The sequence below is a fragment of the Nilaparvata lugens genome, chromosome 14 (genome assembly GCF_014356525.2).
Source record: "Nilaparvata lugens isolate BPH chromosome 14, ASM1435652v1, whole genome shotgun sequence".
NCBI lineage: Eukaryota > Metazoa > Arthropoda > Insecta > Hemiptera > Delphacidae > Nilaparvata > Nilaparvata lugens.
The window spans coordinates 9,318,986-9,334,113 of NC_052517.1; the positions used below are offsets into that span (position 1 = coordinate 9,318,986).

Genomic DNA, 15,128 nt, shown 5'->3' on the forward strand with positions numbered 1-15,128 from the left:
TCCAAAAAAGCTACAGAAAGTGGCAGAAACCTCACATCAATATCACGAAACATTATGAAAGATTTTCTCATTCAATTTTTGTATCATTTATCAGTAGCTCATAATGTGAATATATCTAAAAAAGTTTGATAAATAATGTGCGGATTTTCTCATCAATTTTCTCTCGAAATAGGAAATTTATAATCTGGATAATGAATTATGAGATCTTATAATCATGTTATGTTTGAAAAAATGAAGCTGGATTTGAAATAGTCGATTCAGGCTCACAGATAACAATTTTGAAGTCACAGAAAAGAAGGTGTGGTGATTCAATTTGAATAGAATCCCCAATCAAACCTATTTTCAAAATATCATTGTAACAGAAATAATATGTTCACATATATATTCCTCACTATTCATAATCAATCAATCACTGGCTTTGGACTTGATTGCTCTTAGCAATTCAAGGAAAAGGATAGTTGGCTCAGGTTCTTGAGGTTATATCCATGGGTAGAAGTGCTCCAGAAGTTTATCGCATATGTTTTTAATGACAGATATTTCTGAGACTAGTATGACAGAAATACTCCACATAGGTAGCTTGTTTGGTACTCTATTCACTGTATGTTTCTAATATATTCTGCCCTCTACTTTGTTTTAGACATAAAATATCACACTACTGTACTACTGCGTCCTAGTGACCTACTTTGACATAATGTAGTCTACTACGACTTTACTTCCTGCAACAATCAAATCACCTTGCAACCGAACCTCTCAATGAATTTTTGCTGAAACTCTTCAATGAGTTTATTCGAGAATATATCAGGCTCAAAATGATCCGCCATTTTTGTGTATAAATTACAGATTGAGGGAGGATTGGGGACAGCTGATGGTGTCTCAATGGATCTTGTTGCATTATTTGGAACAAGCTGTCCATTTGGATTTTCACGATTACAGTCAACAAAACCGCTTTCTTTAACAGAATTATATTTAAAAAGAATGAGAATATTTTTCTCGCTTTCTTGAATCTTTTGATCACACCCTCCTTTACCACCCCTACCTATGATACCATTTGCTCCACGTTGTCCTTCTGTTCCATTCAGCATGACATGAGTGCTGTGATGAGGCATCTGTGGTGACAAATTGTGTATATCAATGCTACCATTCAATCCTCTTGCTCCACCAAAACCTCCCATTCCTGCATTTCCACCATTTGATCCTTTATCCGACCCAATGATTGTTGTTTCATTATATTTGTTGTAGAAAAAGGTTTTCAATGATTCCTTATCACTATTGCGTACTCCAGTATTATCATATCCATCTAAACCATCTTGACCATCTCCACCATCCTGTCCATTCTGTCCATTGCCACCATTTGCAGTGATTGTCAACTGTTCACTGTTGTAGTAATGCAGTCCAACACCAACAAATTTACCAGCTGACTGTCCAGGTTTACCATCAACACCAACTTGTCCATTAGGGGCTTTATGTGTCGCCGCACCTTGAGATGGACCATCAACACTGATCACAAACTTGCCCATCACGTACCACTCAGGTGCAATGATCACCAGATTCCTTCCACCCAAAACATCCACGCCTAGACTGGTGTCAATGTAGATCCGGTTGGTTGCCAGAAGCACAACTGTTGTTGCATCTGCACACAGTTTGTTGCGGTCAAGTGTTTGCAGCTGCAGGAAACTTCCCAGGATCAATGATGTGTTGTCTTTGCAGGAATGCTTTTGATAATAGAACTGATTCTTTGCTTTTGTATAAACTGCATTGATCTCATCCAACTGATCCTGGTTGATTTTCAAACTAGCATACTGTTTTAAACCCAAATACTCCATCAGATGACCATAATTATTTTTATCAACTACCTTATTCCTCTTGTTGTGCTTTTTCAACACGGAGCTAATACTCACATAGAAATCCACAGTCAAAGCATCATGTTCAGTCAGCTTGTTGTAAAGGTTATGAAGCATAGCATAGTAGTCTTGTTCATTCTTCACAATGCGCTCAATATCATACAAATATGCTGTCCATTTGTCTGGGACATAAAAATGTTCTCCAGTTATACCCTTCAAGCTACTCAAGGATTTGTTCAGCTGTTTCATCTCTTGTAACGTTTCATTGCTGCAGAAGTCAGCTCCTAAATCATGCAGAAACTTTTGAAGAGCATCTGCAAACTCATTTGGATGATGTGACATATTGGCTGAGTGGATCAACACACCAGCATCAGTTTTTGTCTTCTGTAGATCAGCAGTGATATCTGAGATGTCAGAATAATTCTTATATATGGAGACCAGGTAAGGTTGGAAAGACTGTGTGAATGATCTACCTACATCCATTGTGTAGTTGTTCATCATGTCAAATAGTTCACGGATATGGTTCTTTGCTTTATCAGTGAGTGTGTATCCGAAATCATTCACTCCAACACTGACATAGCTATTAGACTTTACCAGAGATTCTCTTATTGTCTCGAGAGATCTACTCACTGGTTCTGAATCCATTACAGGACCTTCCTGATCAGGCTTTTTAAACAAATGAATTTTTTTCTCTCCATCAACAAAGTCTCTGATGAAAGTTTGTGACAAAGATAGGAATTGCTTGTCTGAATAGCCAGTAACACCATCATGATGTTCCTCCTGTGATCTTCTTACACTATCTAGAAAATTCTTTATAGACTCAATATATTTGTTGTCTGGTATTGACACAAGCTTTCCTTTTCTAGGGATGTAATCATTCCTGACCTTTGTAGCCACCAGATGTGTAGAAAGCCTGTACTTGCTGGGGTTGTTGAGAAGACTGAAGAAACTTTTAAGTGTGTTAATGAAATCATCACGGGATCCACCAATGGTCAAAGACTCATAGTTAACAAGCAAGGCAATTTTGATAGCTTTTGAAGTTTTGGCAACAAATTGTAAACCATAAGCGGCAATCACTTCATGTACAGCACTGCGAGTATCTCTGAAGCCAGGCATATCAAAGAAAACCACTCCAGACTGCAGGTCAGTGATTGGCTCTGGGTATGTTGTTTTGGATTCAGTGGTGATGTTGGATACATGTATTCCGGTTGTCTCCACAATATGATAGCTACCTGTGTCAGGACTATCCTCGACCGCTTTGAAGTTGGCAGTGTTGCCAGCTAGCAAATTCACCAGCGAGCTCTTTCCAACACCAGTGTTGCCAACAAACATGATGATGTTACCTGGAGGACTGGTTGTGATGTTTTGCAGGCCTGCCACCATTCTAGTGAATGTTGTTCCAAAGTCATGCAGTGCACTGTATTTTCCCTGTGGTTTTTGAAGTGGGAAACAGCTGGTGACAGACACCTGAAACAGAATGAATGATTTCAAACAACTATACTGAAATTCATCATATGGGAAATCAAAATATCCCATTCCCGAAATTTACAAGCTATAACCAAACTGCAAACGAAAAGTAAAAACATGATATTAAAGATGAAGGAATTTCAAGGATTTGTGAGGTGAAAAAGTGGGTTAGGAAGTTAGGTTTATGCTTTTAAATGACACAATTTTTTCCATCAATTTTTATTCATTCACAATGCGAATGACACTAATGTAATCACATTTGTAGATAAAATAATAAGGGTATAGGTTTGTTAATAAAGTAGTCCTTACGCTTGTGTTATTCAAAGCTTTGATATTGGAAGCAGGAACAAAAAGCTTGCATGTTAGAATAACATGTTTGTGTATGATTTTTGGGAATTTTATATCTTGCCCACTCATGTTGTAACTACAGTGCATTTGAGTTTTCTATTCCCTTCTATATAGGAAATCGGGAAAGAATAATTCTATAGCTCCTGAACAAGATGGGCTCGAATCGTGGAAAACCTGTATTAGGGTAGAGTACTATAAGAAGTAGCTTCCAGAGAAAATTATGATTTTTCACGATTTCTCATATAGTACGTAGAGTATACTATGAGTGAGAATTTCTATAAAACTGTAATGGCTTAAGGCTGTGCAAAGGTTAAAAATAAACTTTCTACTAGTAATATTTTTCAAAGTTTTTCTATTTGTATACCATCAAGCTGTCGAGATGAAAAAGTTTTCTCCTGAACACATTTTTCCCCGATCATTACTTTTTGAGATATTAGCGCTTAAAGTTTAAATTTTTGGGACAGAAATTATTGGAACTGATCTTCAATAAGTAGTCATTGTGATGTTGAGGCTACCAAATTAGCTGCATTGAAACAAGTTTGGCACAGTGGCCTAATTTGTCATCTTCTCTAATTTGTCATTCTCCTGAATCCTGTTTCAGTCACACATATTCCACACTTTCTTCTTTTGATAGGTATTGTTGGACACGGGGGGGAAGCAATATTTCAAGTTCATTGGGCAAAAACCTTTTCAAGCGAGTTTTCAATTGAATTGGCATTCCACTTGTTTTGAGACTTTGCCGGGCTAATTGTCCCATCACAAGCTGATGAGACAAAGTTTTGGTGAAAATTCTCCTTTTAAGAGATCCAAGTTGATTTCCAATCGAGATCACTTGTGCATTGATGCATAACATTCAACATTCAACATTCAGACAGGCATAAAACATAACCATTGGCCAGCTTCTTGTGTTTATGACGTCATCAGGCGCATGTGTCTGTGAAGCCATGTTGAAATAACATGACCTATGCAAAAGTTGGTGTCTGAAGGTCAATATTTGAATGGACTACGGTATTGAACTAATAGATTCAATATACAGAGTAGGTGAGAAGTCTGAGAACGGCTTAATATCTCATACACAGAGGTAATTCAATGGTGGATGTGATTAAGGATCCTACTCAAATTGAAAATACTACTTTACTATGAGTTTGAAAATCTGGTCCGCCATCTTGGATCCGCCATATCGAATGCAACTTTTCGTGATCGTGATCATGCAATACATGATTTCGATACAGAATTTCAAGAAAAAAAGAATGGCGAAAACCGCATATAAATATCTCAAACCGTTTCGAAGATATTCACATTATTAATCAATACCATGCAAATCTGGAATGAAATACATAAGTGGTATTGATTAATAATGTGGATACCTTCTGAACGGTTCAAGATATGGATGTGCGGTTTTCAACATTCATTTTTCCTTGAAATTCCGTATTGAAATCATGTATCGCATGACCACCTTCCTGTTTGAAAGATAAAGTTTTATTATGATGGCGGACCAGATTTTTAAAGTCATAGTAAAGTGGAATTTTCAATTTGATTAGGATCCCCAATAATACCCACCGTCAAATTAACCTTGTGTATGAGATATTAAACCGTTCTCGGACTTTTCACCAACCCAGTAGATACATCAATCGATGAGATTCAATGGAGTGTCCCAAAAACCAGGCCATTCAGTAATCAACTTCCAACAATAATTACTATAATCTCCACTACAACAGTTTTTGTAACCATGAAGCTACTTTATAGTATAAAACTTATTTTCTATTATTTCTATAGTGATATACTATAATTCACTCACGTCTCTCACCACTCGCTTTCGAGATTCAATGCTGTTCTCTCCAATTCCATAGGTCCTGGAATGGAAAATCAGTGTGAATGCATTGGATAATTGGATGAGCTGGTATTGTTCCCATTCTTACGTTATTCAAACGAACGTTAGCAAGTTCTCACTTTTGACTTACTGAAGCCCAAAGTCATTGTGCGTCTGTTTGTTCTACTATAACTTAAGAAAGAATTGATCTATCAGCTTAAATTTTGAGCATGTATTCTTCTAACCTTGAGTTGCGAATTCTCATTTTTGACTTTCTGAAGGCCAAAGTCGTCCGTCTGTTTGTATGTTCTACAATAACTCAAGAAGGAATTGATCAAACAGCTTGTTAATTTTGAACATGTATTCTTCGAACCTTTTTACAGGTCATGTTCGTTGTACAACAAAATTGACTCACTCCTTCGTCTTTTCTTAGGGTATAAAAATAACATTGAAAGTGTATGAGAAAAGAAACTGTTGTGATTTATTATTTAGTCAGCTGAAGAATTCATTGCATGCATTTACAACAGTTTTCCCATTTATTCATTCATAACATCAGCTGAGGCTATTTGGGAGCTATCACTCAGACACACCTTCATGCGCTGACACATGATTTCAGCTGGTTAATATACAACTTAATTTACAACTTTTACATCAACAAGGGTTGAGATATCAATATGCGGTTTTCAACATTCATTTTTTCTTCAAATTCTGTATCGAAATCATGTATCGCATGACCACCTCCCTAGTTATGGAAATAAAGTTGCATTCGAAATTGCGGATCCAAGATGGCGGACCAGATTGCCAAAGTAATAGTAAAGTAGTAATTTAATTTGAGTAGGATTCCCAATCACACCCATCCTGAAATCGCATTTTTTATGAGATACTAAGCCGTTCTCATACTTTTTTCTCTTCTCTCTGCTTTGAATAGTATTGATTAATAATGTGAATATCTTTGAAACGGTTTAAGATATCAATATGCGGTTCTCACCATTCATTTTTCCTTGAAATTCCGTATTGAAATCATGTATCGCATGACCACCTTCCTGTTTGAAAGATAAAGTTTTATTATGATGGCGGACCAGATTGCCAAAGTAATAGTAAAGTAGTATTTTAAATTTGAGTAGGATTCCCAATCACACCCACCCTGAAATCGCATTTTTTATGAGAGCCGTTCTCATACTTTTTTCTCTTCTCTCTGCTTTGAATAGTATTGATTAATAATGTGGATACCTTCTGAACGGTTCGAGATATGGATGTGCGGTTTTCAACATTCATTTTTTCTTCAAATTCTGTATCGAAATCATGTATCGCATGACCACCTTCCTGTTTGAAAGATAAAGTTTTATTATGATGGCGGACCAGATTGCCAAAGTAATAGTAAAGTAGTATTTTAAATTTGAGTAGGATTCCCAATCACACCCACCCTGAAATCGCATTTTTTATGAGATACTAAGCCGTTCTCATACTTTTTTCTCTTCTCTCTGCTTTGAATAGTATTGATTAATAATGTGAATATCTTTGAAACGGTTTAAGATATCAATATGCGGTTCTCACCATTCATTTTTCCTTGAAATTCCGTATTGAAATCATGTATCGCATGACCACCTTCCTGTTTGAAAGATAAAGTTTTATTATGATGGCGGACCAGATTTTTAAAGTCATAGTAAAGTGGAATTTTCAATTTGATTAGGATCCCCAATAATACCCACCGTCAAATTAACCTTGTGTATGAGATATTAAGCCGTTCTCGGACTTTTCACCAACCCAGGAGATACATCAATCGATGAGATTCAATGGAGTGTCCCAAAAACCAGGCCATTCAGTAATCAACTTCCAACAATAATTACTATAATCTCCACTACAACAGTTTTTGTAACCATGAAGCTACTTTATAGTAAAAAACTTATTTTCTATTATTTCTATAGTGATATACTATAATTCACTCACGTCTCTCACCACTCGCTTTCGAGATTCAATGCTGTTCTCTCCAATTCCATAGGTCCTGGAATGGAAAATCAGTGTGAATGCATTGGATAATTGGATGAGCTGGTATTGTTCCCATTCTTACGTTATTCAAACGAACGTTAGCAAGTTCTCACTTTTGACCTACTGAAGCCCAAAGTCATTGTGCGTCTGTTTGTTCTACTATAACTTAAGAAAGAATTGATCTATCAGCTTAAATTTTGAGCATGTATTCTTCTAACCTTGAGTTGCGAATTCTCATTTTTGACTTTCTGAAGGCCAAAGTCGTCCGTCTGTTTGTATGTTCTACAATAACTCAAGAAAGAATTGATCAAACAGCTTGTTAATTTTGAACATGTATTCTTCGAACCTTTTTACAGGTCATGTTCGTTGTACAACAAAATTGACTCACTCCTTCGTCTTTTCTTAGGGTATAAAAATAACATTGAAAGTGTATGAGAAAAGAAACTGTTGTGATTTATTATTCAGTCAGCTGAAGAATTCATTGCATGCATTTACAACAGTTTTCCCATTTATTCATTCATAACATCAGCTGAGGCTATTTGGGAGCTATCACTCAGACACACCTTCATGCGCTGACACATGATTTCAGCTGGTTAATATACAACTTAATTTACAACTTTTACATCAACAAACTGATACGGGTTGAGATATCAATATGCGGTGTTCGCTATTCATTTTCTCTTGAAAGTCCGTATCGAAATCATAAATTTTGATTTATGATATGAAAGACAACGATGTTGAAGCGACAGAGTAATTTCTCATTTCAAATATAGGAACCCCAATGAAACCTACTGTCAATTTCTATTTGACCCGCTGCAAAGTAGACCCATGCTAATCCACAAAAAGGAACCCACGCCGTGGGATGTTTTGTAAACCATTGCTAGGCTTCTCTAGACATCTGTGTAATGCATGCAATGAATAATCCATTTGTCAGCTGATTGATTATAAATAATTCTCTAGCAATGGTTTACAAAACATCCCACGGCGTGGGTTGCTTTTCGTGGATTAACGTGGGTCTACTTCGCGGCGGGCCAAAGAAGGACTATTTTGCTGTTTCCATATTTTTCACCAACTCTGTATAATTGAAAGTTGCACGTTCCAAAGATACAATAGTTCTTGAGCGAGTTCTCCATCCCAGGGGGTCACTAGTAGCCAGTGAGCTCGCAGGGGCTGGAATAACTAGCTCAAATGCAGCAAATACTCTGTCAGGTGTTGTATTGAAAGCAATAGAAAGTCAAGAGGAATAATTCAATCCTCATTGAGTTAATAATTTATTGATTCTGATAATTTCGCTGAGTTGTTATGATAAATTACCAGTTACCTCCTGGTTGAAGAACTCGGTCATGAATTATTGTATTGTAATATTTGAAGCTCGCAACCTTCAAGTTTATTATACAGAGTTTGTGAAAATTATGGAAACAACTGTAAATTCCTTCAACAAGAATAATTTAACACTGAGTTTTATTGGAGATTCTATTTAATATGAGGAATTATTCTGTCAATTCAACATCTTTTAACCTAGTTATATAAATGCAAATTCATTTTTTGAATGCTAAAGTGGACATGATTGTGATACATGATTTCAATACAGAGTCCTAAGAGAAAGTAATAGCGGAAACCGCAAATTTATTTATCAACCCATATCATTTTGTTGATGTAGAAATTGTGAATTATGTTGCATATTAACCAGCTGAAATCATGTGTCAGCGCATAAAGATATGTCTGTGTGACAGCTCCCACATAGCCTCAGCTGATATTATGAATGGACGAATGGAAAAACTGAAGTAATTGCATGCAATGAAATTCTTTAGCTGACTAAATGATAAATCAAAACAGTATTTTCTCATGCACTTTCAATGTTATACTTATATTCTGAAGAAGGACGAAGGAGATAAGTCAATTTTGTTGTGGTCAACGAACTTGACCTCTAAAAAGGTTCAAGGAATATGTGTACAATATTTGAAGCTGATTGATCGATTCTTTCTCAAGTTATTGTAGAACATACAAACAAACGGACAACGACTTTGGCCTCTAGTAAGTCAAAAGTGAGATCTCGCTAATGCTCGTTCAGCCAGTTACAAGCACATCGATTCGAGTTTTTGCCGTCCCTATGTTTTGAATCATGCCATGATTATCATTGGATTATCACAACTGATTTTTCTTATTCACTTTTCCTTCATATTCTGAAAAAGGACAAAAAGTGAGTCAATTTCGTTGGTCCACGAACTGAATTTCTAAAATCTGGTGTGGCGCACTCACACAACTTTCCTTGCCGTTATGAAAATTAATCACCTGACGCTAGTTTACACCGGCATCTCAAGTCTACTATTCAAAAATTTGAGCCAGTTGGTGACAGAACAATAACGCTGGATACATACGAGGTCTGTTATCTCTTCATAGTGAATAATCTAATAGAATCAACAGTTGCCAACAGTTTGCAATTAAATAATCACATTTTATCGAATTTCGAGCTTATTTTCAATTTTAGGTGAAAATGTTACTGGACATTAATTGAAGAGATTTTCATGCTCAATCTTTTCCATCTGGAATTATTTGTTCAAATTGTATCTGAAGCCTGATAATTGGGAATCTGAAATCAAACTTTGCATAGATGTGGAGAAGCTCTTGAAAATCCTACAGATATGACACTAGTGGCAGTTGGTAGAGCTTATCAATGACTTCTCTAGGTATGAATTTGATCAAAATCGTTGGAGCCGTTTTCGAGAAAATCGCGAAAAACCCTGTTTTTGACAACATTTTCATCATTTCATCCGCCATCTTGAATCGCATAAGATCGAAATTTATTGTTTGTGTCGGATCCTTATATTGTAAGGACCTTAAGCTCCAAATTTCAAGTCATTCCGTTAACTATTGTGAGGTGAGATATCGTGTACACAGACGCACATACACTCATACACACACACATACAGACCAACAACGACTTTGACTTCAGTAAATCAAAAGTGAGAAATCTCTAACGCTCGTTCAATAATCACAACTGATTTTTCTTATTCACTTTTCCCTCATATTTTGAAAAAGGACCAATAAGTGAGTCAATAAAAAATACAGTGGGGAAAATACAAACTCATCTAAATCTCCCCCTATTTTCACACTATATCTATATCTGCCAGTATATGATGTAAATGATTGGAATGTGTGAATTTAACAACTGCACAATAATATTATCAACAGTTGTTATAGTTACTTTCACATTATTCAGTCAGAACCTGTTCAATATATTAGACTGGCCACACACCGATTAGTCAATGCGAGACTAGTCACGATTAGTCACAATGATTCACATTGCTGCTTATGACGCAACACATACTGATTAGTCATTGCAATTAAACATGACTCCATAAGCAGCAATGTGAAGTATTGTGACTAAACGTGACTAGTCTTGTCTTGACTAATCGGTGTGTGACCAGCCTTAGTTTGCTATCCTTGACTGTTGGTGGATCATTGAAAGCAGATAGTCCTATCAATGGCTGTCCTTATATACTACGGCGCAGTTGACAAACCGTTTGTATTCTATGGAAGAATAAGGTAACCTCGTGCTAACCCTCTCCCAAATTTATATTAGGTGACACAATAGTCCGAAATATATATATTTTTTATTAATTCAATCATTGATAATCATTCAACTTACAGAAAAGTACCACAGGCTAACTTACGCCAAAACGGTTCCAATTCTAATTCATATAATAGTCCAAATGTACGTTATATGTGCCACTATTTATAGGGTAAGTCTTGTAGTTGTTCACTTCACAAAATTTTCGAGCTTCATGATTTAATAATATTCATTACTGAATTATGAAAAGATCCATTTCTTGGTGGATGAATCAAATTAGAGTTATGCTTAATGATTAATATTATTGAAAAGAATCAACTATTAATATTATATGTTCAATCCCAGAATGACCTGAATCACATTTATCTACCACAGAAAGCGATGGGAAAGGGAAATTGGCAACTATGTAGTCTTAGTATCCCCACTGGTTTCATGACGTAAATCTCTCTACAGTCATGATGAATCGAATTGATATTATTATGTTTTTGTGTAGTTGATATTGATATTGTGATAATATCATTCATCAAAAATGAATGTCTGTTTGTGTGTTTGTTAGTTAGTTTGTTTGTTTGATATTGATATTGTGATAATATTATTCATCAAAAATGAAGGTCTGTTTGTGTGTTTGTTAGTTAGTTTGTTTGTTCCTTATAGACTTAAAAACTACTTGACAGAAAGGCATGAGACCTTGGGAGTATGTTGTGTTTGAGAATATTGGGGATGGTTCTTGACTTGGAATTCTAATAGGGGAGCTGATAATAATTATCTATCAATCCACTTCACAGACCTATGGTTTAAAATTGTCGGCCGAGCGGCTACCGAAGAACGGAAATATCATGATTCAAGATCATATTGTGATGATTGAGTTACCAGCTGTAATAAACACGTCACCCTGTGATAAATTATGTACTGGTATTAAAACGGTAGTTTGGAGTTGAAGTTAGTGTAGTTTATTGGTACCAGCTGTAGATAATGGTTTCTTAAGCTGCGTTTACACTGGAGTTGATAACACGAGTTATTAACAAGAAGTTATCAACTTGACTGAATCGTCAAAAATTTCTCTTGACAAAAGTGAATAATTTTAAGTTAATACCAAGGAATTTTCTGTTAAAAAACACGAGTTATTAACTTTTTTAAGAATATTTTTTGTCGATACAGTCAAGTTGACAACTTTTTATTAATAACTCCGATGTGAACGGAACTTAACATGATGTTATTGACTCTTGTATTTAACATCAGTTGATAACAAAAATGTAAAAACTTGTGTTATTAACTCAGGTGTAAACGTAGCTTGGGAAGTCCTATACAAATAATTATCACTCCCCTATCATTGAGAAACTGGAATATGTTGGAAAAATTATTCACCTCATGAAAGAGTGTGTTGTTCATATTGCATTCATCAATTACTAAAGAATGACAGAAAAATTTAATTTTTTTTTCAATTTAGTTCAGCTTATATTCATCCTAAAATGGAAGATAGAAAGAATATGAAATTCTGTGTGATTCATCGTACATAGCATATTTCCTGGACAACTATGAACAACTATGAAAAAATTGAATTCATCTTTGATACACTGATTTAACTTTTCTTTTAATTCAACACTTTACTGATAGATATTACCATCAATTGATTGAGAAGAATATGTTTTCGGAATAATAAATATTGAGATGTGAATGAGAATATTGATTGTCAGATAAATTTCATGATGTGAAAATTCCATGATGTTTCAAGTGTGACATGAGATACATTGATTTTTTTGGCGGTTAGTAGTTCGCCGGCTGAGCTAGTATTGAATAAAAATACTAATGAATCGTCATAACCATAGATCTTATCCAAAGTAGAAAGACCGGTTTCGGTTGTTACATCACTGACAATCTGTGATAAACTGACAATGGTGTAACAACCGAGACTGTTCTCTCTACTTTGAATAGAATCTATGGTTCTCTCAATTTATTAGTATTTTTATTCAATATGATAATATTATGTAAGGCATGATAATTCAAATTGAATAAATCAATAAGACTCAAAAAAAGCCTACCTTATGTTAGTAACTGACGATAGAGTCACAATCAAGGCAATAATCCAGCCGTAATCCATCGTTTAATCGTAACTGGAGATCAAATCTTGAAGCTTACAAGGATGAATAAATGTGAATAGTTAATGTTATTCACTGATGAAATGAGGAATCTAAAGAGACTACTCATCGACCACTCTTTGAATAGGAACCTCTTCACAGAAAGCCTCTACAAGTAATAAACATACAAGGATAAAATAAACATGAATTATTTATCTGAGACCAATGAAAATTATTATCATGTCACGAATAATTATTATTGCTGATAACTGTTGAACTTTTAAAACTGTTTAAATCTCATTGATTAGTGTACTGTAAAACTCACAATTGATTTTTGATAGCATTGGAGCTCATGCATAATTTTTTGCCTAAACTATTTCGCAACCAATATTCATTGTAGAAAAAATACGATAACATATCAATAAAAAATTTATCTAAAGCCTTTCATTTGAATCTGTGTGAAACAAAAAGCTGAGATGCATAACAAAGTTTGATAACATTGCATTATTGCACAAGTGGGAAAACCCAGATATCTTGACATTATTGGCAAGATGTCAAAAGTCAACTTTGTTGATAAATATGAATTAATTAATTGTCAATTCATTCAATTCTGATGATGATCTTCTCTAGTAGCCCAGTTAGTCAAGACAAGACAAGACATGATCAGACACAATACTTCACATAGTTGTTTATGACGCAACACACACTGATTATAGTCATTGCAATTAGACATGTCTTCATAAGCAACTATGTGAAGTATTGTGTCTGATCATGTCTTGTCTTGTCTTGACTAACTGGTGTGTGCCTAGCCTTAATGATGACAGAAAAACAGTTTTCACAAGAGTTTTCCTGGTACGACAGTTCGGAATTTTATCAACATAATAAAATATTATTCGCATAGTTCATTGCCTGTTAACTATCATTTCTGAATCAGGAAAGGTCAAAGTAAGTTTTTTTCCCTGTGAGAATTGAGATGTACAAACGCCGCTAACGTTAATTGACTGATTACAGTGAGATTATCCTATTATATTAAGCGAGGAATTTCTGTATTAGTTTTTATATCTGGTTATTTATGTTTTACGGATCTCGAAAACGGCTCTAACGATTTTTAAGAAATTTGGAACATAGTGGGTTTATGATATAAAGATTCGATTGCACTAGGTCTCATTCTTTGGAAAACTCGCTGAACGATATTGAAATGATAATTCATCCTTGGAAAACAGATGATAATTTCGTCGTCTCTCAATATCAGAAGATGCGTGTGCCTGTGTGGGAGAGAGACAGAATTATTTCCAGCTGTGTAATCATAATCAATCAGCGAGAAATTTTATCTACCTAGACAATTTAATCGATTTGATCAACATTATCTGATTTGTTGACATGACATGATAATCCTCCCAAACTAGAGTATATCATTATCTTCAAAGATGATCATTATTTGACAATTTCAAGTGATTAGTGAGTGCTATTTTGTTATTCAATTTGGTTTGTATAAAATCAAAATTATATTATTTTTTTGTTTTCAAATGTTTGTACAGAGACTTGAACCTGAATTCAAGTGTATGGAACATAACCTACTTTCTGGACTATTTATAGTGTATAAATCAAAATTCGAGAAAGAAACAGTTTTGGGCTGTGCCTGTCAGTACTTCCCAAATCATTTTTAAGAATTGTGTTCTGTTTATCAAAAGTCAATAAATGAATAACGAGCGAAGCTCGGTGCCCCGATATTATTATCTTAAGACGTATGAAATCAGGGCTATTACCTCTTATTTTTTTCTGTATAGGCCAACTAAGGACCACAGTAATAATTCATCATCAACCATTATAATTATTTACGTTGGTCTCCCGCTTTCGCCTACAATACTTTTTCATCCTCCCACTCTGAGCGAATCGTCTTTCTAACGACCAAGTTTCAATCCTGGGTTCTTCTTTTATTTATGAAATAAAAATTTGGTACTCTTTGAAATAAAAGATTTAAAATACATATTATAACAACTGGTGTCAGGGTTCACACCATCGTTTATTTG

At 35.0% G+C, this 15,128-nt stretch overlaps 1 protein-coding gene across 3 annotated transcripts; it reads right to left on the bottom strand.

Annotated features, from left to right (window-relative positions):
• Positions 1-499: 499 nt before the first annotated feature.
• LOC111046353 lies at positions 500-13,434 on the bottom strand. 3 transcript variants are annotated; one of them, XM_039440725.1, is made up of 3 exons: positions 13,063-13,434; positions 7,414-7,468; positions 500-3,308 (listed from the first exon to the last, which is right to left on the bottom strand). In XM_039440725.1, the coding sequence occupies exons 1-3, from the start codon at positions 13,119-13,121 to the stop codon at positions 726-728; spliced, it is 2,697 nt and encodes an 898-aa protein (XP_039296659.1). In that variant the 5' UTR covers positions 13,122-13,434; the 3' UTR covers positions 500-725. The 3 variants fall into 3 exon arrangements, with proteins under 3 accessions (XP_039296659.1, XP_022187570.2, XP_039296660.1); XM_022331878.2 differs by lacking the exon at positions 7,414-7,468 and adding an exon at positions 5,455-5,509 and having other exon boundaries at positions 13,063-13,352; XM_039440726.1 differs by lacking the exon at positions 7,414-7,468 and having other exon boundaries at positions 13,063-13,348.
• Positions 13,435-15,128: the final 1,694 nt, after the last annotated feature.